At 32.9% G+C, this 24,489-nt stretch overlaps 3 protein-coding genes and 1 pseudogene across 6 annotated transcripts; 1 reads left to right on the top strand and 3 right to left on the bottom strand.

Annotated features, from left to right (window-relative positions):
• The first annotated feature begins 221 nt into the window (after positions 1–221).
• LOC110731696 lies at positions 222–1,892 on the top strand. The gene is made up of 6 exons (XM_021911578.1): positions 222–588; positions 676–835; positions 938–1,066; positions 1,142–1,285; positions 1,400–1,600; positions 1,700–1,892. The coding sequence occupies exons 1-6, from the start codon at positions 542–544 to the stop codon at positions 1,811–1,813; spliced, it is 795 nt and encodes a 264-aa protein (XP_021767270.1). The 5' UTR covers positions 222–541; the 3' UTR covers positions 1,814–1,892.
• Positions 1,893–2,020: 128 nt separating this feature from the next.
• LOC110731695 (protein FAR1-RELATED SEQUENCE 9-like) lies at positions 2,021–6,444 on the bottom strand. 4 transcript variants are annotated; one of them, XM_021911574.1, is made up of 7 exons: positions 5,970–6,444; positions 4,337–5,445; positions 3,090–4,092; positions 2,922–3,011; positions 2,763–2,846; positions 2,614–2,679; positions 2,021–2,526 (listed from the first exon to the last, which is right to left on the bottom strand). In XM_021911574.1, the coding sequence occupies exons 2-7, from the start codon at positions 4,762–4,764 to the stop codon at positions 2,044–2,046; spliced, it is 2,154 nt and encodes a 717-aa protein (XP_021767266.1). In that variant the 5' UTR covers positions 4,765–5,445; positions 5,970–6,444; the 3' UTR covers positions 2,021–2,043. The 4 variants fall into 4 exon arrangements, with proteins under 4 accessions (XP_021767266.1, XP_021767268.1, XP_021767267.1 ...); XM_021911576.1 differs by lacking the exon at positions 2,922–3,011; XM_021911575.1 differs by lacking the exon at positions 2,614–2,679 and having other exon boundaries at positions 5,970–6,443.
• LOC110731504 (protein FAR1-RELATED SEQUENCE 5-like) lies at positions 4,772–6,069 on the bottom strand. The gene is made up of 2 exons (XM_021911354.1): positions 5,970–6,069; positions 4,772–5,445 (listed from the first exon to the last, which is right to left on the bottom strand). The coding sequence occupies exons 1-2, from the start codon at positions 6,067–6,069 to the stop codon at positions 4,772–4,774; spliced, it is 774 nt and encodes a 257-aa protein (XP_021767046.1).
• Positions 6,445–8,269: 1,825 nt separating the features above from the next.
• Positions 8,270–11,426, bottom strand: LOC110731503 (annotated as a pseudogene).
• Between the last annotated feature and the right edge of the window lie 13,063 nt (positions 11,427–24,489).

The following is a 24,489-nucleotide window of genomic DNA, read 5'->3' as shown; positions in this document are numbered from 1 at the left end:
TTATTTTGTTGAATATGTAATATGAATGTGTGGTTTATGTTAAATCAATAGGTTTATGTTAAATCAATATCTTTCATTTTATGAATTGAAAATGATTCAGGGTGTTACATAAGAAGCTTTTATTTTATTAATATGTACTGACATTGTTTCACTTTTCAGTGAAAACAAGAAGATTGTTGCTTCATCCTCAAAAGTCACAAAAAGGTACATTATTTATATTAAGTAAATGTTCAAAAATAATAATGAACATTTTCATATACCTAAATGTACATTTGTGTTATGTAATATGACCAGGAATGATGATAAGAAAAAGTCAATTGCAGAAAAGAAGAAAAAAACTGAAAAGGAAAAGGTTGAAAGGTATAATTTCAAATTTATTTATATACACTCAAATGTTCATTTATGTTCCTCATAATTTTCTTAATTTAACAATATTTTATATTGAACAACAAGACCAAAACGCGAAAAGAAAACACTTCCTCCTGCTTTCCGATCTCCTTACTTGGTCAAGTACAAGGATCTGTTTAAAGATGAGAAAGCCATGAACCAAATTGCAGTAGACTTTGCTCTTGGTGGAAAAGATGAAAGGTAATTACTTACACTAATTAAACTTAAGGTTTAATATCTTTTATAAAAATATGTTCACATTCATATTATTAAATGTTCATAATGCAGTGCACTCTTATACTATGATGGCTTGAATCTCATCAATAGAAATGAAATGAAAACTCTTGGAGATGATGTTGAAGTGACAAATTGTGTCATAGATGGATGGGCAAGGTTTCTTAATCATAAAAAGCCGAGAAACAAGATTTATTTCTCAACAGTGCTTCATGTTAGTCTTTCTTCTTTTTTTATATTATTGATTCTATTTTCCTATGATAAATAATTGCTAAAAATTCATTTAACTTCTATATGTTTGTTTGTATTTCAACAGCACATTATGTGCACAAATAAAGTTTGTCAAGAAGGATCATCAATGAAGACAAGAATTAATGCCTTCATAGAAAGAATTGACAATGAACTGAAGTTGAATAAAATTGACAGCATTGTTGGATATAAACAGGTATTAATTCTTGTTTAATACAAATGTTCAATTACCTTCAATATATTGTCCAATAACATTATATAATTTGTTCAGGTCTTCTTCCCAGTATCAACTTCTCAACATTTTTTTCTGTTGTGCGTCAATCATATAGAAGACAAAATTCATATAATTGACAATAGAAAACTACCAAAAAAGGTATCAGTCCAAGCAAAATATGAAGAACAACCAAAAATGATGGTGAGATAATATGTTCATTTATAGTTGACTACATGATCAATTATATTTTATTAATTGTTCATGTCTTCATCACAATACAAACTTCTAAACAATTTTTACTCTTTTTTCTATCAGTTAAAAGGATTGGCAGAGTACATGAAACACCTTGGATATCAAGATGCAAAAAGAATTGAAGACTACACAGTTGTTTTGGAAAAGATGAAATGGCGTAGCAACAATGACTATACAAACTGTGGAGTTTACATTATGAAGCATATGGAAACCTTCACTGCTGATCCTAATGAGAGCTGGATTTGTGATTTAAAACCAAACAATGTAAGAGTTATAAATGATCAATTATTTAAGATATAATATTCATTTATGAAACAGTAAAGATTGTTTAATTAAAATTTGACAATTCATTTTGTTCAACAGGTGGAACAAATTAGAAATCTAAGGCTCCAATACACAGCAGAACTGATGTTATTTGAAGAAAACACTGAATCAAGAGCAAATAGAAGGAAAGCTAGAAAATTTGCAACTTTGTAGTTTCAAATGTTCATTTACAACTATGTATATGTTCATTTCTTATATATGACTATTTTTTTTTTTTAGAAGTAGACTTATGGATTTTATTTTAATATTATTGTAATTGATATTTCATTTTAATCTTTGAATGAAAGTTTTTTATATAATAGATCGAAAATTCAAAATTACAAAATAGTAATTAAATCAACATTACAAAAAAGTCTAATGTTTATAAAGTTCTGGAATACTAATTATTTATCTTTATTAGCCAAACGTTTAGCTACACTTGTATCAAAAAAGGCTAACAACCTATCATATTTAGAAGAAATCTTTTTAGAACCTAATTGAACATTTCTTGATTGAAGAATTGGAACACGAGCACCTTGATCATTTCTTTGAACTGTGGGAGGAGTAACTTGAACATTCTGAACAGGAAATCCTTGATCATTTATTTGAACCGTAGGAGAAATAACTTGAACATTTGTTGATTGAACATTCCTGGAGTTGGATATGATCATTTCTGGATTGGTGTTTGAACAATTCTGAGTTTGATTTTGAACATTCCTGGGAACAGTAGGTTGAATAACAACAGGAGATTTTGTTGACGCACTAGTATGAATTGGAACTCTTGGATTAATTTGAGAGTAAGTTTTAACACCAGAAGCACCTTCATTTGCACCAAAATTAGAACAAGGTTGAACAGCAGAAACACCTTCAAGATTTAAATCCTTCGCCTTTAAAAAAATTAAATTGATCATTAATAAACCAGTATATGATCAGTTACAAACACTTATACAAACAAATATGGAAAAAAAAAAAACCTTAGCAATAGATGAAATATCAACATCAATAGATATGATAGATGAAAGAGAGCTTTCACCAGTAGCCTACAAAAAAACCAAAAAAAAATATAAAAAATAAAAAATTAAATAAAAAAAAATTATAATATAGATCATAAATGTTCATATACCTGATCAAAATCATTGGAAATACTATGATTTGATTCCTTAGAACTAGAAGGAATTTCTTCTACAACAGCTGATTTTAAGCCGACCTATATTTTTAAATTATAAAAATCAATATTAATAAAATATAAATAAAATGTTTTTTTTGGCACATTTGAATTTACCTGAGCCCGTTTATTGCTCAAAACAATCAATTCAATGGGATCACTAATAGAATTAGCATAAGTAACAGCACAACCGTTCTCATCAAGTTCCTATTTAAAAAAAAAAACATAAATGATCATTTACGAAAACTGAAATGATCAATTTGAAAATATGAAATGATCATATACCTGTACAACTGCTTGCCCTATACCCCTTTTGTAAGGAGTGTACAGAGACTTTTTCCTCTTGAAATTACCCTTTGCCTTGTTACACTGCTTCTCCAAGGTACTCTTAGGCCTTACATTCCTCTCACCTTTAGGCCTAGCTTTTGGAGGATTCTTGATCTCAAGATCAACAATTTCAACCTCTTTAACAGGTTCACTAAAGTCAATTACACCTGATACACTCTCAACCTTTTCTTTTAACAGATTGAAATAACACTCAACCTCTGCCCTTGCATTCAAAGAATTCTGACAACTTGTTATCAACTTAACAAACTTTCTGATTGTTTGTGACCTCCAAACACTAGTAGCCACAACATTTGTCCTCAAAGTAGGTTCTTCAATACCATGACTACACATGGCAGCCTTTGTCCATCGTTTCATTATATACTCTTGTGGAATATTACGCACACAATGCAAATGATATACTCGAAGAGAATGAGAACAAAGTAAACCAGTCTCACTAAAGTACATGCATGTGCAACAAATTGCATGTGTTTCCTTATTAAAAACAACTTCATGCTTAATTATATCCTTCCCAGGCCTCCAAAGAAGATATGAATATTCTGGAAAACGCAAACCATTATCAACATGATCATAAGCTGTCCCCCTAATGAACTCCTCTTCAAAAAGAACATAAGCTTGAATAGTGTACAATGATCTTGCATGAACTAATATACCAATATTAGCAAAAGCTAGGTGCCTATTACCCCTCAGAGTATTGTAATCTCTTGCACCTTCCTTACTTCTCCACTCAGAAATGACATCAAGAAAAACATGATAAAAATCACATAAACCTTGAGTCTTATTAAGACGTTGTGAAACTGACTTATTAGTAGTTTCACTACGTTGAGAAGACAATATACCACCAGACCAATACTTCTTAGAATAAGCAGGACACCACATTTCCTTTATTTTATACAAATCACATAACCAATCATCATTTTCACATTTGTATTTATCACACATCCTGTATAACAGAAATGATCATATATTAATTTAAAAATGAACAAAATATAAATTAAAATATGTACATTTGTGTAAAGAATAATGATCATAAACAATATGGACACTAATAATATTATGATAACATACATAACAAAGTAAATTGTATGATCATATGTAAAACACTAAATGTTCATATATATATCACATAATAATCAAATATATCACATAATAAAAATAAAAAATAAATATAAAAAACAATAATTTACCTTTTCCAGAAATATTCAAATTCAGCAGGAGTTTCACAATACTTCAAAAGATATCCAAACAAATCTGTAAAGCCTTCCAAAGCTCTCAATGCTCCAATGTGTTTCTTAGAATTTTGTTCAAGATGCCATACACATAAACGATGATGAACAGTTGAAGGAAAAATGTTTCTTATACCCGCTGCAATCGCTTGTGCTTGATCAGTCATAATTGTAATGGGACTTTTCCTCCCCATTGAGTGCAAAAATGTATCAAACAACCAATCAAAAGACTCGGTGCGCTCATTAAGAATAAAACCCATACCAAACATGACATTGTTACCATGATGGTTCATCCCAACAAATGGAGCACATATCATTCCATATTTATTAGTTCTATAAGTTGTATCAAAAACCAACAAATCTCCAAAGTAATGATAATCTCTCATCATCCTACCATCACGCCAAAAAAAAACTAACTAAAGCACCACTATCATCTTGTTCAAAATCATAATAAAAATCTGTCTCATCCACATGTCTCTTGGCAAAATATTTAATCAATTGGTTACCATCACATCCTTCAATTTGGGCAGCTTTTTCAGATGACAATGCATTATAAGCATCAGAAGCAGTAAAACAAAGATTAGGAGATCCCCCAACCTCCTTCTTTAGAACCCTCAAAGAATCAGTAACTTTGACTCCACTCAATTTCATTGTTGAAATGAAAAGAAGCTGCTCTTTATTCACATCTCTTTGAGACCTTATCAAATGCCTTTTTTCAGGAGGAATCATAGCATGATTATGAACCATTTCATGTCTTGTACATGTATAGACCCCTAAATGATCAATATGAAACTGCACAAAAGCTAAACAACCAGTTCGATGATCCAACTTCTCATAAATCCTTTTATTCTTACACTTATTATCTTTGAATCCCTCATTACAACAAACAAATCTTTTCATCAAAAAAGAATCATCTCTTCTTCTCTTACTCTTCCCAATTCGAATTCCAAAACCTTTCCTAAAAGCATATTCATTATACGCTTCGAAAGCTTCATCTTCAGATTTAAATTCTTTATCCTTTAATTCAGACTGTTCTGCTTCTAAATACATAATATCATCATTTTTTTCCACTGCACAATATACAATTATAAATGATCATAAAGAGTTTCATGAATGAACAATAACAAATAAGTAAAATGTTCAATATCAAAACAGCACATGATCAATTGCAAAAAGAATTTCAGCACATAATATTTTGAACAATATTTTCATTATTTACCACTACACATAATATCGATATAAAAATGTAAAAATAAATGATCAAAAATGACTTTAAGACTGAACATAAACACATTAGTAACAATGAATAAGAAAACATAAACGATTAATTGAAAGTATAATCTACAAAATATACGACAAAAACACACAATTCTAAAACACAGAGAAAACAACAAATGAAACAACAAATGAAGCAACAAAATGTTCATACAAAGTACAACAATCCAAAAACGTTCATCATAATGTAATCAAAGTAGTAAATTCAAAAATCGAAAGTGAATAATAATACATCAATTAAGTTCAAATTAACAGAGCATTATAACAGAACAAATTAGGGATAATTAAAAATTGAAAAATTATGATCACAATTACTCACATTGTTGCACAAACGAATCAACGAAACGAAGTCCAGAAGGAAACACACGCTCGCAATCGCGATCAAAATCAACGCAATCTCCAGATGCAGAATTCGCCATTGATGATCGGTAACAATTAACGAATTCGTTCAAAAAATCAAATGAAGAAGATGAATTAGCGAGAGAAAAATGTAGATCAAAAATGGAGGTTGGTTGATCAATTGAAGAGAGAGAAAAAATAGGGTTTAAAATCATATATATACATAAATTGAATAATAAGAATCAAAGGAAAAAGGAAAAAAGAGGAAGAAAAGAAAAAAAGAAAAAAAGGAAAAAAAAAAAAAAAAAAAAAGGAAAGAATCGCAAAAGGAAAGAAGCTGCACATGAGAACTCAATACCAGCTACAAAACGACGTAGCATAGGGGGGGTGTAGGGAACACACCCTACACTAGGGTGTAGGGTAAAATTTTCAGTATCAGTATACTTCTGTGGACCATTTGTATGATGGGCAATCACCTGATGGTGAAGCCCATATGTGTCATAAATTAAGTACAGTACTTATTCGTTTTGGATTGGTTTAATGGCCAACTAAAGAACCTAACAGGCCTGGTTATTTGGCAGGTTGGGACGGGTCAGTGCTCAATAAAGGGCCACTCTTTATTGAGTCCGGCCAACGCCATGAGAGTTGAGAGCAGCCTCTGAGCAGGTCAGGGCCATAATCTATCCTACTTCCTTTGTTTTTCTTTAGAGGTAAAACTTTTTTGTAATTGCAGACTGTTTGGCAATTTTTGGAGTAGTGAATAGTGATAGAGACAAAAATAAATATGACTCATGTAGTAGTTGAGAAATAGAAAGAATCTATACTAATATATTAAAAGGCGTTACTAAGAACGTCTATGTGCCACGTAGACCACGCCACGTCACCTACTCTATCTCCCATTATACCACATCATCACTACTCAATCAACCTGAATCATTATGCCACGCTACCCAATATTGCTTCATATAAAAAAATGATGGTAAGGGGATTCAAACACCCAACCTCTTATAAAAAGGGTGGTTATTTCACCATCTAAGCCAATTATCAACTATGTTAAAACATGAAAATAAATATATATAATTGATAATCGTAAGGCTTAATTAAAAAAAAAAAGACATTATAAATATCAAATACATATAACCACAAGGAATAATTAAAGTAGCAACCCGGTGCAATGTCCGAACTACACACTAGTTTATTAATTAAAAGGGAAAGTAATGCATTTAAATTGAAACTTTCATTTTTAGAGTGTGATGCGTTTAATAAAAAATGGGGAAAGTATGTTATTAATTCCACTCTCAAGCTTTGTTTTTGTGTTTATTTATTTTTTTCAGTACAAAGGATACAATTAATTCATGGGGTTGTATATAAAAAGATTAAAGAATAAAGATTAAGAATTATTATGCAACAATAACACTAATCAAATCTGTTATTTTGTCCTAAACTACTCTCGAACTTGTACCACTTTAAAAAATGTATTTATATATAAATTATAACCGTTTCTTTTCCTTTCTTTTTGTTACAACAATGCAGCATCTAAAAGATGGAAAAGCCTCCAAGACTACCTTAAGCCTGACCTCCGCTCTTTAGGAGTCCTTAAGGTTTATGATGATAACCGCCTTTTTCCACCAGGGTTCCTACAGGCTAGGCTTGGCTATGAGAAGACTGTTGTGGGGAATTCTATGGGCCACTTAGATTATACCATTGCCATTGAAATGATGGGTCTTGGCATAAGGATACAGACCAGTATGGGATTGGATGGACAACTACCTTCACAGATACTGACGAGATGAAGGTCAGAGGGAGTTTTGGGATTACTGATGACTCAGCACTTATGGCAGAAGTGATAACTTGCGTTTCGGCACTAAAGTGAGCTCTTAGTCATAGCTTTATAAATGTTTTGGTTTACACGGATTCTGAGGTCCTAGTTTTGCTCTTTTTCGGCGGCCAACCAATACTAATGTGACCCTGCATTGGACATTACAAGAGATTGGTCAACTTGGATCTCATTTTCAACTCTGTAATATCCTCAAGGTAGACCGGGATAAAGTTCAACAAGCACACCTGATTGCTAATGATTGTCGTAATAATCTAGTTAATTTTACTGTTTCACTTTAATTTTGTTTTATCTGTATTCTGCTTTTGTAAAAAAAAAAAAAAAAAAAGGGATTCCTCTGAAGCTCTCACTGTTGACATCCATAATGCATTTCAGGATACAAGGCATAAACAAAATGGAAAATGGTAGGTAGTTAAACTTTTCACATCAACTCAATTCCAAAATCAGCAAAGTGCCCTATGATTCCAGATTTTTACATGTTGAAAATGACAAAATCCTTATACAATTAGTTAACTTTGTAGCACATTTCTGCAGCCCGAATAATATCGAGTCGAATCAACAACATTTATTCTGCAAACTGGACATGACATACTCCGTACTTCGTACTAGCCATTCATCTATGCACATCATATGATGATATGATACAAACGTATGTTAACAGCCTGGTAGCTTCGTGCGCTATCGCCTTCCACAAGATCCTAAATTCAAGATTAACAAGGACAAGTATGAGCAAAATTCAGACAATTATGAATACTATAAACAAAATCGCAATTGTTGAGTAAAAATAGACAATAATGAACCACTGTTTTTTAGCAAAATGACCATTTCAGGTAAATGGGTCGTGTTCATGTTTTAAATCTTTTAATATTGTATCAGATTTATCAGATCGATAAAAACCTACTTGTATAATTTATAATGTGCTATAAAGTATACTCCCTCTGTGTTTTAATAAGTGTTACAGTTTGACCAAACACGCATGCCGAGACACTACTTTGACCATTAATTTATCTAATTATATTTTACTAAAATCATAGGAAATTTTATAATATGAAAGTATACATTATAACGAATCCAACAATATATTATACAATAACATTTGTTTTTTATTCATTGGTAAATTAATCAAGTCAAAACCATTATGTGAATATTGAAAAAAGTCAAACTATAATACTTATTAAAATACGGAAGGAGTACATTAATTACATGATGAACAATGCTAAAAAAAGAATAATAATAATAATAATAATAATAATAATAATAATAATAATAATAATAATAAAATAGTTAATCAAATAATGCCATGAAATGTCTCGTCAAAAAAAAAAAGTGAAATATCTCCTAGGGACGACTAGTGTAGTGTATGTGTTTAAGCATATTCATGGTGTATTATTATTATTATTATTATTATTATTATTATTATTATTATTATTATGGAAAATTAAGTCTAATTTTGGTTACAATGTTGTGTCATAATTTGTCAGCTTTGCTTTATAAAGGTAAGCAACTTACGGAGTATTACATGATGCATCAATAATGATTTGACATATGAAATAAAACAATAATTACCTGTAAACAAATGGTGCAACAAACATCATTATGTGAAATTGGAAAGAAGAATTGGATGAATTGCTATGTAAATTCGAAATTGATCACAGGGAGCTTCTTGATGGAAGTCCCTTCTTGATTTGCTCAGGGAGCATTCCTCAAATGTCGACAATATTATATAAATTTGATTGTTCTTCATTCCCAAAGACCTCTTTCATACTTGTTTGGATTAAGGGGTCGTTTGTTTACATAGGGTAAACGAAATGGAATAAACAAAGAGAATGAAAGAGAATGGAATGAAACCTTTTCCATATAATATGTTGTTTGATTTACAAAAACAAAGGGAATCACCACCATCACCCCACAACCCATCTTTCACACTTCTTAAGCCACTCCACCGGCTAGCCACGACCTGCCCCACCCCTCGTCGCCGGTCGTCGAACCTCCCCCACCCCTCGCCGCCACGCAAAACTTTCCCCCGCCCACGCAAAACCCTAGAAAACGATCTCCTCCCTTTAAAATCGTCGGCCGTCCCTTCCCCTAGCCACTAAGGTTTCGAGAAAACTCAATCTTGCTTTGTCTTGAGATTCGGTTTCCGGGTCTAATCGAAGAAAGAGAATGCAGATCTTGAGGTTCGGTTTTCTGGGTCAAAGAATACCGCCGTGAGAATTGGGGGGGGGGGGAGGACAGAGAAAATGGGTCGAAGTGCAAAAGCGTCGCCGTGAAAAGGAGGAGAGAGATTGACCCGATGGTGAAAAGTGGGTTCTAGTGAGGAGAGATGGAGATGCGACGAGTTCCGGCGAGGAGTAGGGAAGCTACGGCGAATTCCGGCGAGGGGGTGGGGAAGCTGCTGCGAGTTCTGGCGAGGTGGCTGGGCGGTGGGGGTAACTAGTTGCTGGTGTGGGTATGGTGGTGTAGTGGTGGCTTAGGAAAGGGAATGGAAAAGTCTAGGGGGGGTGGGGAATCAATGTAGACTGATTTTGGGTAAACGCAAAAATAAAAATGGGTAAAGGATATGAAAAAATTGACAAACAAGCAACAACAAAGGGAATGAGACATGTTCGTTCTCTTTCCATTATTAACCCCAACCAAACGACCCCTAAAGTAAATTCATTAGTGGGCCAATTTAAAATCATACAAATTCATCGTATTAGTGTATCTTTGTTCTTAATTAATTGTCACATTGTTCGTGTATCTTGAATACTCCGTATAATATGATATGATAATTTATTACTTTCTTCGTTTTTTTTACTTGACCTGTTTCTTTTATCACGCTTGTCAATGCAAAATTTTAACGATTAATAACTTCAATTTTCCATAAGTAAAAATTATAAAAGTTATATATTATTATAGTACATATTGCAACGAATTTAAAAAGATCTCACATGAATATATTTTTCCTTACATGAAAAGTATTATTACAAAGTATAAAGTAGTGCTTAAATTAGCCCCTTCATTTTGCACCAAACCCATGTCAAACACGAGTAATTGAATCCGAACAACATCACCTTAGATATTTATGAAGTGGGGAGGGGAATGTAATTAAATTTGCCACTGGTAAGCCTTAAGAAATACAGGGCTGACCAATTCCCTAAAGGCCTTGCCATTAAATATACATCCGAAAAGAGCAACCTGATTGTAACAAAATCAATTAATTAGGAAAAAAAATTTGTAAAAAAACAGAAAAGTAGCAATTTTCCAGTCCATAATATGGTAGCTTAATTTGGTAAGGTTATTCTGATACGTAGTATGTAAAGCCTTGCCTTAATTTTTCATCCTCCAAACTATACCTACTTTTGGGGCCCTAACAAATTCAAGAAAAATATCATAGGATAGTCCCACATCCTAGAATAAATTCAAGTTGATACGATAAAGCTATTAAAAATAAATCGATGGGTCCAGTTTTTACGAGTTTTGTCTTTACGGAGTACTAAATTGTAACCTATGACTATTAGAGTATAGCCATCAGATGACCAAAAAATTTTTGTCATAAAATTATTTATTAATATTCTATATTCCACCTCATCAATGACCAAATTTTATGACCAAAGTCATTTTAATACCCCAATGATTGCCCTATAAAGTTTGATTATGATTTTATCTTTCTCCTAAATGCTTTCAAAAAAAAAAAAAAAAAAAGAAATTATTAGTGTTTGTACACGTGGCAGCCTTCAATTCAATGCCACATTTTATACTTTTGGTATGCTCTAGCCTTGGTCATGAGTAAGAAGTAAGCTTTTTTTTATTTTATTTTAATATATTAATACATTTAAGACCTTTCTCTCTCCTCATGACCATGACATTGGTGTGGGCATACTCTTACACTCTCGTAATGAAGTAAAATATCCTACTATTCGTCCACTACTACGGGACCCACTTCTCACTTTTCTCTCTCCAAATTCTGCAGCAATCACGATGGCGACGATGGTGACGAGTCTGACGACTCATACCATTATTGGTATTGTGGGTATGATTATTCTTCTCTGTTTTCATTTTTATTACGTCATTTTGTAATTTTTTAATCACACAATTAATTAGTGATAAACTGATAATAACTTATATTGGCTTAATTACACAATTAATTAGCGGTAGTTAATACCTTAATTAAGTGGGTGGTTTGAGTAAAATCAGAAAATAATTAAAAAATCTTTGATAGACATGAAAATGTTTGAGTTCTTCACTATTGCTAAAAAAAAGAGAAAAAATTTCAGTCAATTTAAGATAAGTTAGGAGAGTAATAAATGAATGATTGGAGAGAATAAATTATTTTGCTCTTTGGAAATTCAATTACGGAAATTGGAGAGAGAATTTGATTTTTTTTTTTTTTTTTTTTTGAATAGCAGAGAGAGAATTTGATGAGGACTTTAAATTGGGTTTGAAATCTGGGTTGGAATTTAGTGCGGTTACTGTAGAATTTTCGAGTTATGGTTGTTTTTCAAAAGATATTACTGTAAAATTTTCATCTTAGCTTAGCATGAATTTTTTTTTGGGCCCAAAAATTTTTGAGGCCAGGCCTGCTAATTTTGATTGGATGATTAATTTTGTAGGTAATGTTGCATCCTTCTTGTTGTTTTGCTCTATTGGGTATGGATTTATCTATTTTTATTTACACTTCTCTCTCCTCTTTCTTGTGTAATTAGTATTTTAATTGTTATTTATTATTCAAATAAAATAAATAAAAAAATAAAAAACAGGCCTACAATGTGGAGGATTTATCAGCAGAAAGATAACGAGGAATATAAGTTTCATCCTATTATAGCGGGTTTGATCAACTGTTCCATGTGGGTGATTTACTCAATGCCGTTGGTGCACTCCAATTTTCACACTGTTTTTTTTGTTCCTGTTAATTGTGTTGGACTGGCTCTCTATATTTTCTATTGCATTGTATACTCGTACTACGGAGACAGTTTCAGTAGGGTAAGCATTACTCATATTCAATTCTTCTCTTTTGTTTGAATTGTCATTTAATTTATAAAGCTAAAGTAACTGATTTCTGTTGTTGTAATTCAGAAATCAATTTGCATGTACTTATACGTCGAGGTTATGGTTGTCTGTCTTAATCTGCATCACACTACTAGCATTCCACACCCATGCTTTGAGGTCTACCTTTGTTGGGATCTTTTATGTCATCTTTGGGATCCTTTTCTATTGTGCACCTCTCACTGTTATGGTACTGAGTCTTACACCTCTTACTTTCATACTTGGTATTTCTTTATGTTATGTAACAGTGTTTTTATTACTACATATTATCTATACGAGTTTGAGTTCAAAAATATATTCTCACGTAGTTGTATGTTTGCCAACAGCACAAGGTCATAACTACGAAGAGGGTAAAATACATGCCACTATGTCTTTCAATTGCTGGTTTGATTAACGGAGCTGTTTGGAGTGCATATGCATGCACCACCCCAAAATTTGATTATTACATTCTGGTAATCAATTACAACCCATAGCATCTGCACATTTCTATTTTCTATGCCTTAACGAATGCTTCTAAAAGTTGCAATAGTATCCTAATCCTATTTATCTTTCTTGAGTGAAGGTTTGCAATTCTACTGGAGCTATTCTCTCTATCCTACAGCTGGGTTTGTATGTGTTTTACTCTGCCGCCACCGCCAACCCCCAGCAAAGAGGATTAGAGTTGACTAATTAGAAGACAGGACAGTCGTCCGACTACAGATCAAAATTTAGGTTATTTTCACAATTGTCATTTAACAAACTCAAACTGAAATTGAAAATAAAAAATGTCATCACTTGGAGCAGGGAAGGTAGGGGTAAGCATGGGTCGGGTACCCGTACCGTTAACACTATCGATTTGGGTACCCGATAACCAATAACATTAAAAATGATGTCCATTACCCGAACCAATAAGTTCGGGTACTTGAATTTTCGGATCGGTTATTGGGTACCCAGTATGATATCTAATAATAAAAATTTAGACTTTATAATATAGTTATTATGATATCATTCAACACTTTTTAACAATAATACCACATGATCATGACCAAATTACTAATAATTACTAATCATTTAAATTATGAAGTGATTACGAAGTAAAGTAAGAGTTTAGATTTTGGATAAATAGATTTAAGTAGGAAAAAAAAAATTGCTTATCGGATTGGATAACCGTTAATTTTAAAATAATACCCAATAACCATACCCGATAACAAATTATCGGATCGGATACCCGAACCGTTATGGTTATTTAAACGGGTACCCTAATTTCCGATTCGGTTACAGTTTGGATTTTCGGGTTTCCAGATAATTTTGCTCAACCCTAGGAAGGGGCTTCTTGTTTGTTTCTTAACGAGCTTAACTTTTAAGGGCGAATATTTTTTTGATACTCTTCGACTCTGGTTATATGAATGTGCATGTACTCGTATTTCAAGCTATTTTGATGCTTCAGGATGCTTTGACTTTTCCCTCTGCCTTTTACTTTGCATAATTCTTTTTCATGCTTACTTAATTTGCCTTATTTGGTTACTTCTTTCCTATTCTTCTTGGATGCATACTATTTTTGTTCTATTACTTAATTTGCCTTATTTGGTTCCGATTCCCACTGTATTTGGGTTTAATTTTATTTTGGTAGATTATTACCTTCAATTAGAGGCCTTTTCTTGCTGTACCTTTTTAAGTACTACATGCCTCCTTCCTATCTTTTTGTATTGGTATTTATGGATTGTTCATGGTTTCCTATTTCCTCTACTTTGTTCTCTTTGTTCTCATCGACTACTCCTACTAGTTTTATTGTCCTTATCTTATTTTCTTTTTATGGGTTTCCTTTGCTTTCAATTTGATAACAATAACTTTTGTCTTTGGATAAGTTGTCAATTTTATGTTGTTGTATGCTATACTAATTTTCTGATTTTGCTTTTCTATGCAGTTCTTTATCTCTTCAGAAGTTACATCCCTCCCTTTCCAAAGTTTGAGCTTCTTGAATGGTTTACTCTGTTACTTTTCATGGCTACCCGCACCTTTAGCCTTGAATTCCTTGAATATTTTTTTTTTATAGTAGTTTATCTTATTTGAACCATTTGTATTGCGGCTTTAATATGTTTATATTGATAGAGTTATGAGAAAGAGAATGTTGGAAAGTTTAATTATATTGATGAATATACGCGAGTAATATAGTACAAGATTAGAACATTGAACATACCAAACTATGACTGGATACAATATATGACTAGGTACGTTAGCTAATTATAAGGGATCGGATATACTTAGACTATCAAAATTAAAGAGTAAATCAAGGATTTACATATTCTAAACAATAACTAATAATGATAATGATGATATAATCATCTTTATCCTTTATATATATATGTTCCCTTTGGAGCTTATGACCTTGGTCTTTTTAAGACCTAGCTTTTGTTAGTACTTGTACTACTTGTTCTTGTTTCTTTCTATTACGATATGATGTCTCTTCTTTCCTATTTTTTCCATTATGAAAATTATTAGTTGGAATGTAAGGGGTGCTAACTGCTAAGGGATCTCAGGCCATTAGTGAGATGATTTTTCTGCTAAAGAAAAGTAATCCGGATGTTTTTATTGCAATTAAAACTATGATTTCTCTTGCAAATAGTCATCGATTAAGTAAATCTTTGGGTTATGAAACTGTCCACATAATTAATCCTCAAGGTCATTGTGGTGGTATGTGGGTTTGTTATAATTCCTCTAAGATAAGTGTTACAGTCATTCAGTTACAACATAGAATTGCCTCATTAGTTATTCATGATTTAGAACTTGATTTTGTGTTTATACTTTTTTCAATTTATACTCCGGCTCAAGCTGCTCAAAAGCCATTATTTTGATCAAATCTCTTTGATCTTATTTTTGCTTCTCCGCTTCCTTGGTGTATTATAGGTGATTTCAATGACCTATATTTATTAAATGATAAACAGGGTGGAAAAGCCCCTACTCTCTCTAGATGCTTTAGATTACAAAGATTTGCTCAATTTACTCAAGCTATCGATATCCCTGCTACTGGTAATTCTTTCTCTTGGAAAAGCCCGTTTCATTCTCATATTGTATATGAAAAATTAGATCGTTCCTTTGTTAGCTCGCTGTGGTATGACTTATACCCTTCTGCTTCTTTGTTATATGAACATTTCTCCATTTTGGATCACGCTCCTATCACATTGATTACTAATAATAATATGACTCCTATATTGTCTACTTCTTGTTTCCAAAATGTGTGGACAACATATTTAGAGGCTACGAATATGATTTCTAAGAATTGGAAAGCCCGATTTAATGGCTCTCGTTTCTTCTGTATTTTACAAAAGCTTAAGCACCAAAACTGATTTAAAACATTGGCATCATGCCAAATATGGTAATATCCAAGCATCGGAAGAGGTTTCCCGGCCCGGAATAATCCGTCGGAAATTTACGATGGAAAACATTCCGCCGAAAAATCTTACTCAGGAAAAAAAAGCCCCCCACCCCACCCCACCACCACCCCACGACCTCACCTCCCCCTTGACCTCCACCAGCCCCCACCCACAGGCCCACACCATGACCACCACCAGCCAAACCCCACACCACGACCACCGTTCACCACCAAAAAGAAATCGAAAATAAAATTAACCAAAAAAAAATTAATCACCAAAACAGGTAGTTCTAACCAAAACATGTAGACCTAAAGTTAACCACCAAAACAATGACAATTAACCCAAAAGAAAATCAAAACAAGTAGATCTAACCACAAATTTGAAGGATTAAAATAAATATACAATTATCCACAAAAATTTATAAACTAATATTACAATTACTTGAAAAATTAACCATAATAAAAAATTTATTAAAAAATAAAACTAGATCTACATTCTAACCTAAATTTAAACAAGATCTACAATACTTGTGCGGTTGACGATTCTCGCGACGGTGGCTATGCAATTGATTTTGTTGCACGTTGCTGGTGTTGTTGTGGTCGCCGTTGTTGTTGCACGGTGGTTATGGTGTTGTGGTCTCCGTTGTTGTTGTTTGTTGGTGATGTTGGTTGTTGTTGGTGTTGGTGATGTTGGTTGTTGTTGTTGTTTGTCATGGATAGAAAATGGAGGGGGGCAAGAAGAGGAAAGAAAGAGAAGAAAAGAGAGGAAATAGAAGAGGCGGACCAGGAGAGAGAGGGAAAAAAGAAAAGGGGCAGAAGAGAAAGAGGGTTAGGGTTTAAAGAAAGATTTTTATTTTTTAAGTTATATTCCGACGGAATATTTTTCCGTCGGAAATGACTTTTCCTGGCGAAATATTCCGTCGAAAAGTACAAATATTCCGACGGATTTATATTCCGTCTGAAATTTTGGAGGGATTGTTTGAATTTGTCGGAAATATACGACAGAAAAAAAACCCGTTGGAAATTTGAATTTTTCGACGGAATTACGTGTCCGTTGGAACCAGTTCGTCAGAAATGGGCTGTTTTCTTGTAGTGTAAGAAATTCATTTGGTTAACAACAAGAAAATTGTACCAATTTGTTGATGAAATTAAATATATGAAAATATACATATTATCAAATGCGTTTTAAAAATAGCTATCTGGCTAATAGGCTCTTTTATAATAACTAAATAAATTAATAGATTAAAACCTTTCCTATAGAAAATTATTGGCCCTCTTTAGAATGCTTTTACCCCTGATCATGCATGCTATTCAAGATAATATTCCTTAAGTACATGAGATTCTTAATCTCTTTAATAAATCTAAGAGTAAAAAGGGTTGGTTAGCCCTTAAATTGATATGGAAAAAGCCTATGATCGTGTTAAGTGGAACTTTTTATGGCCTACTCAATCTGCTTCTGGTTTTAGCTCAATTTGGATTAATTGGATTAAATCTTGTATTACTATTGTTTCTTATTCTCCTTCTATTAACAATGTCACTACTACTTTGATTAAACCCACTAGGGGTTTAAGACAGGGAGATCCTCTCTCTCCTGCTTTGTTTGTTATTTGTATGGAAGTCTTGACGAAGAGATTAGTCCTTAGCCAGAATAAATCTTAAGGCATTGAGGTTAAAATCTCCCATACTGCCCCAACTATTCCTTGTTTACTTTTTGCGGATGATAGTTTGTTATTTTGTAAGGCAACCTCTTCTGCTGTGCTGCTTTGCGCACTACTTTAGTAGAGTTTGCCTCTCTATCTGGTTAATTAATTAATTTTCATAAGTCCTCAATTGTGTTCTCTAAATACGTCTCTAACCAAAATAAGTCTTCCCTTGCTAGCTATTTTAATATGACCCTTAAGTCCTTTCTTGGTCGCTACTTGGGTGTTTTCTTTGATTCTTAGCTTCCCAATATAATAAAGATTATTTCTAGCATCTTATTGCTAATGCAGATCAAAAAATGAATTCATGATCTTCTAATTTAGTCTCTAAAGCTGGTAAAGTTGTTTTGATTCAAAGTCACTTAAAGGTTATCTCCTCCTATGAAATGACTATAGCTAGGTTACCTTCTTCGGTTACCTCTGCTCTAGATAAAAGTAATCGAGATGTTTTTTTTGGAGACAATCCCCTTCGAAACAAGGTTTCCATGTGGTTGCTTGGGCCATTATTTGTCAACCAGAAAACCAAGGGGCTTAAGGTCTACGTAAAATTGATACTGTCAATTCTGCATTTCTTGCCAAGTTAGGTTGGAAGATCCTTTCTAACCCAGATTATCCATGGGTTCAATCAGTTTTAGCTAAATATCTTCGGCATTCCCACTTTTTGTCTTATCATCCTAATCCTACAGATTCTTGGATTTGGAAAAAAATTCTCCAAATCCGTTCTCTTTTAGTTAGAGGCCTTTGTTGGAAAATTGGTAATGGCTCGTCTATACTTTTTGGGGTAGATATTTGGTGTGCTCACACTAATATTATAGCTTTACTAGATTTAAATCCTGATACAATTATGAATATTGATATTACTTTAGATATGTTTATTAATGAGGATAACTCCTGAAATGTTCCACTACTAGAAATAGGCCGAATTCCGACAGACAATTTCTGACGAAAATGTTTTTCCGTCGGAAAATGCAAAATTTCCTACGGATTTATACTCTGCCGAAAATTTTCGACGAATTCAACAATTCCGTCGAAAATCCATAGGAAATTTCCGACGGAATATAAATCCGTCGAAATATATGTATTTTCCGACGGATTTTTCCATCGGAACACTAAATTTCCGACAGAATTTATATCCGTCGGAATCTAATTTAAAAAAAAAAACCAAACCCTAAAACAGCCAAACCACCCCCCCCCCACTTCATTTCCGCCTCTTCTTTCCCCTTTTTCCTTCTCTTTCTCTCTCATATCCTCTCCTCTTCTCTTCTTTTTCTTCTTCTTCTCGATCTCTCCTTCACTCATCCTCCTTTTTCTCGATCTTCTTCTCCTTCTCCCTCCTCTTTCTCTTGTCTTCTTTTTCTTCTCTCTCTCCGTCCTCCTCTTCTTTCTCTCCGTCCTCCTTTCCATCATCAACAACAACAACAACGACAACCACCACCAACGTCAACCACCACCAACATCAACATCAACACCAACACCAACGACGCAACAACAACGGTGCCGACAACCACTGTTGCGAGCCACCCACTCTCAAGCTAAGGTTTTCGTTTTGTAGATCTAGTTTTAATTTAGATTAGATTATATCACTACAACAAAATGAAGCTAAGGTAACAGTGAAAAACCATTGCCTAATATTAAAAAGTGTTGCCTTGTACCTAAGGCAACACATATGAGGCGTAGTTTATGCCCCCGTTGTCTATTCATAAGGCAACACTTTTTAGTTCAAAGGAATGCCTTTAAAAATCAAGGTAAAATAATAACTAAGGCAACAGTTTAACAAAGACAACAAATGAAAACTGTTGCCATCTTAAAAGACAATTCAAAATTGTCATCTTATGTCATAATATGCAACAACCTTTTCACTTATTGTATTTGCTAGCAATAATACATAAGTGTTGCCAAATATTTTAAAGACAACACTTCAAAAGTTATATAAAATTGAATAACTAGAATGAATTGGCTATTTTTTTTCTTCAGATTGTAATACATTGCTATATAATATTGAAAGAGTGAAATATGTAGTATTCTTGTGAATTTTTTATATAAGAAAAATGTTGATCATTAAAACATGTAATAAGCATTTGACTCGAGATCCCTAACTTATATAATTAATTAGTAAAAAAAAAAAACAAACAAAAGCAGTATCAACATGATTTCAACACCAAATCCATCTCAATAATCTATTGTTTCATAGTATGTTATACGCTATAATAGAGGTGGGCATGGGCCGTGCCGGCCCGCAGGCGGCACGGGCCAACACGAGATTGGCCAGGCCCGGCATGACACGGTGACCGAGGAGTGGGCCGTGGGCCCTGCCGTGAACACGATTTCAAGAATCCGGCATGAACACGGAACGAACCCTCGGGCGGCAGGTTGTTTCGCCCGCCAGCACAGCACGCCGGGCATGGCCATAAAATAACATAAATAATAATAAAAAACTATAATAATAATAATAATAATAATAATAATAATAATAATAATAATAATAATAATAATAATAAGAAGAAGAAGAAGAAGAAGAAGAAGAAGAAGAAGAAGAATAAAAAGAACAATAATAATATAAAAAACATAAACTTAAATTAATAAAATTATTTAAATAGTATATCCATTTTAAAAGTTATTCAAAAAAAAATTTAAAAAAATTATGGGCGACCCGGTGCCCGGCACGGCACGGCACGCCAGGCACGTGAGTCGTGCCGTGGGCTAGGGTGTGCTAAATGGTGGCCTAGCACGACACGACACACCAAGATGCAGGCACGGCACGACACGAGCCACCATCAGGCACGGCGAGGCACGGCCCGTGGCGGCCCAGCACAGCACGTTGCCCACCTCTACGCTATAATATTAGTCTAGCTAATAAATATAAGAAAAAATTATATCCAAACAATAACAATAGAAATGTTAAAGAATTCAAATTGAATAATGACGTCACATTCTTCTTCTTCTTCTTCTTCTTCTTACAAGCTGCCTTCTTCATCTTCATCTCATTCATCCTCCATACTATTCACCCCCTGCAAATTTTTTACAAAAAGTCAGGAATTAAAATACTTTGTATTTCGAATGTCCTAATGTAAATACATAACTAATAACATGATGAAAATAACAAAAAAGAAAGGTATAAAAAAATAGATAAAGGCTTGGATGATTTTTTTTTTTTTTTTTAATTTTTAATTTTTAATTTTTAATATTTTTTTTTTTTTACGAAATAACAAAACTTAATATGAGAATTCTATACAATAGCATTAGCTCTAAAAAATTACGTATGATGGCACAGCAAAACATATATTCAGTAAAGTAGCACTCTACTCTTTATTAATACGGAGTAATACACATAGTAACCTTATTAAGTTAATCTTACGGCTAACCCATAATTAATAAACACCTAATTACTAGAAAATGATAAGTATATTAAATACAATTCAAGTAGAAACCAGTTCTCAACAGCAACATTGTTCGGAATCTACTACTTATACAGCAAATTTTTTTATTTTTTTTTATACAACTCAATTAGATTTTCCCTAGGAAAATATTTGCAAATGCAAGAATGGAAATTTAACTAGCTTGAATTTAACCAACAAAAATTTAATAACAACAATTTCATACTACTATTACCATAAAGTTACAAGGCTAGCTAAATAAGGCATATATTAATGTTGATAAAACTGAAGCATTTTTTAAATTAATGTGTAGTACTATAAAGCTCTGCAAACAAACATATAAGGTACTAGACCTAGCAATAAATAGTAATGTTAGGGTATTCGAAATTCAATGAATTTTTTGTGAAAGGAAGATAACTTCTAATGTGTCTTTAGCTGTTGTGGAGAATTTCCCAACTTAATTAGTTATATCTCTCAAATGCACCAAAAAAACAGAGAAAAATAATAAAGACCTTAGTCACTATCTACCTCTACTTTGCGTAATATAAAAATCAAAAGGTTTGTACCTTGGATGTAGAAGCCGAAGAATGTAGTAGGAACTTTTTTGCCGTATTACCATCCTTCTCACATTGATTATCAAGAAATAAAGAGCCAAACATGCTTAGATCAAAAGACATTTGAGGATTTTGTTGTTGAAGTTGAGAAATGAGGGAGTTAAGACCATTTGCTATCTCCCTTCTATCTTGTAGCCTTTTGTCCTCATAAACTTTTTGTAGAGTTTCAACCTCCTGAGCATGCTTCTCTTCAACTTCATTCATCAAAGCCTTCTGTTTTAATTGAGTTGATGAAACACCCCTTCCATAAAAATTTAATGGAGACTTTTTCTTGTTATTAGAACCAATAAAAGTTGAAAATTACACTATCAACATCCTTCCCCGAATCCTGAAGTTCATCCTAGATTGTTAAAAAGAGAAAGAAAAAAAATTAGTATTGACAAAATAAATGCAAAAAACTTAACTACATGAAATGGGAATGAATCTTACAATCAATTTGTCCCTTAAGTCACCAGGCTTTCGCTTTGTTAGTTTTTCCTTGCGTGTTGCTATGAACATTTGAGCTAAAGTAGGATTTTGTGTTGTTTTATTATCCTTTTTCTATACAAGAGTGATGAGTGTCAATCATTTTAACAAGGAAATAAAACCAATAATAAGAGTGATGAGGAAAGAAAACAAACAAACTCACCCACTTATATCGAACCCTAGCAAAACTCTTTGGGCCTGAAATATGCATAATATTCTTTTCCTTTAATTTCCAACTAACCGATTTGCTTTATTTTGCATACACCGTTCCTGATAGATTAAGATGGTGAACTAAATAAATAATTTTTTTCTTAAGACAAGAAATATACATTCGTTATAAAGAGAGGGGAATATAAGAGACTTGTATAGATGTAAATACCTCATATTTGTCATCATTCCAAATCTTTAACCAATCCTTGAACATTGTTTTTGGCACTCGTTTTGGTCGTTTCATCATCCTTTTTTTTTTTTTTTTATCATTGTCATATTTATGAAAATGTACTCTTTTCAAATAACATTTGTATTGTCCCCAAGCAGCGCCAATGGTTTGAAAAACCCATTTTTTTGCCTCAATTGGGACAATTTAATGTCTCTACACAATTCAAAAAAAGTATGTTATACCAAAATTTCAACAACATATAAAGGAAAAAAAGTGTTGCACACACCTACATCTCACCTTTGTACCACTAAACAGACTAGCTCTATGATAGTAACATATTAAAAATTGAAAAGTTTCTTGTCTCTACTTCATCAATATTATAATAGAGTATGACAAATAACACCTCTACCCCTAAACTCACACACTAGCCTAATTTAGCTCATTTCGAGCTATTTAAATTCTTTACAAAATAAGCTATTTAAGTTAAGTCATAACTCCTAAACTGCACTAATTACAAAAAAGGACTCCAACCTCAATTGTCATACTAAGTACATTTTGGTAAATCATAGGGTATAAGCACTTCTACACATTTTCCAAAAATAATAAAATTAAAAGGAACTACATAAAAGTGATCAAATTAGCATTGCAAAACAACTCACTGCCACTTAATCTTAATCACAAATCAAGAACATAAGAAAACAGCTCACTGAAACTTATTCTGCCACTTAGAACACTGAATTATAAACAATAGTTATTGCATCCTTTGCAGTTGCACAATTCTAGCATTAATTAATTAGTACATTCAATGATATTTAGTCACAATACAATGTAGTAGTAGATAGCAAAATGCAGTAGTAGCTAGCAGATGCAACAAGCAGCCAGGCAGACGCATCAGGCATGCAACATCACCCAACATCACCCAGCCGCAGTAGGCCTGCAGTTGCCCCTGCCAGTCGTAGTAGGATCAGTAGCAATAATGATAGTTGGGGGGGTTTATTTTTTTTTATTTTTTTTACAATAAGATATACCAATAAAGAAAGTTAAACATGACACTCTAACACATTATACAGTGAACTAAAATTAAAGCTCTAGAATTCGACTAAGCTTTAGAGAAAGTATGAGTAACTCACCAAGAGATGATAGGAGGGACAAAATAACACAACGTAAGCAATTATAAAACATTTCTATCATATTTGTTTAATAAGCTCACCAAAACATAATCCCAGAGTTCTTCTTTCTTCTCGTTCCTTAGTATGGGCCAATTCTTGACAGTCAATGATAGGATATTTGTTTTTCGGGCTATTGTTCCTAAGAAACTAGTGAACTCATTACATGTTTTGTCATCTGGACCAACAGGTTGTCCATGCTCATTTAAGGTAATTTCCAAGCGTTCTTCTTCGTTGCGTCCATGAACGTTGTAGCACATGGTGGGTCCTCTTCTAAGCTTATCCTTTTCACCTAACATGAGCAAAGAAATTCAAAAGTAAATAAAAATAAAATAATGATTTATCGTGCATACAGGTAAACATTTTAAAATACAAAAACAAAAGAGAGCTTGCCATTTTCTTTATCATTCTCAATTCAATTTAAGTGTTCGACTTCTGATCCTAGTGTTTCATCAGGTTCTCTTCTGGTTAAATATTGTTGCTGCGATGTATGATTAGGGATAGATAAGCCACCATGTGAAGAAGCCAAACATATATATACATATATGTACATATACACACACACACACACACACACACATATATATATAT

Source organism: Chenopodium quinoa, unplaced genomic scaffold, assembly GCF_001683475.1.
Source record: "Chenopodium quinoa cultivar QQ74 unplaced genomic scaffold, ASM168347v1, whole genome shotgun sequence".
Classification (NCBI taxonomy): domain Eukaryota; kingdom Viridiplantae; phylum Streptophyta; class Magnoliopsida; order Caryophyllales; family Amaranthaceae; genus Chenopodium; species Chenopodium quinoa.
This window is presented reverse-complemented; position numbering and strand designations above follow the sequence as displayed.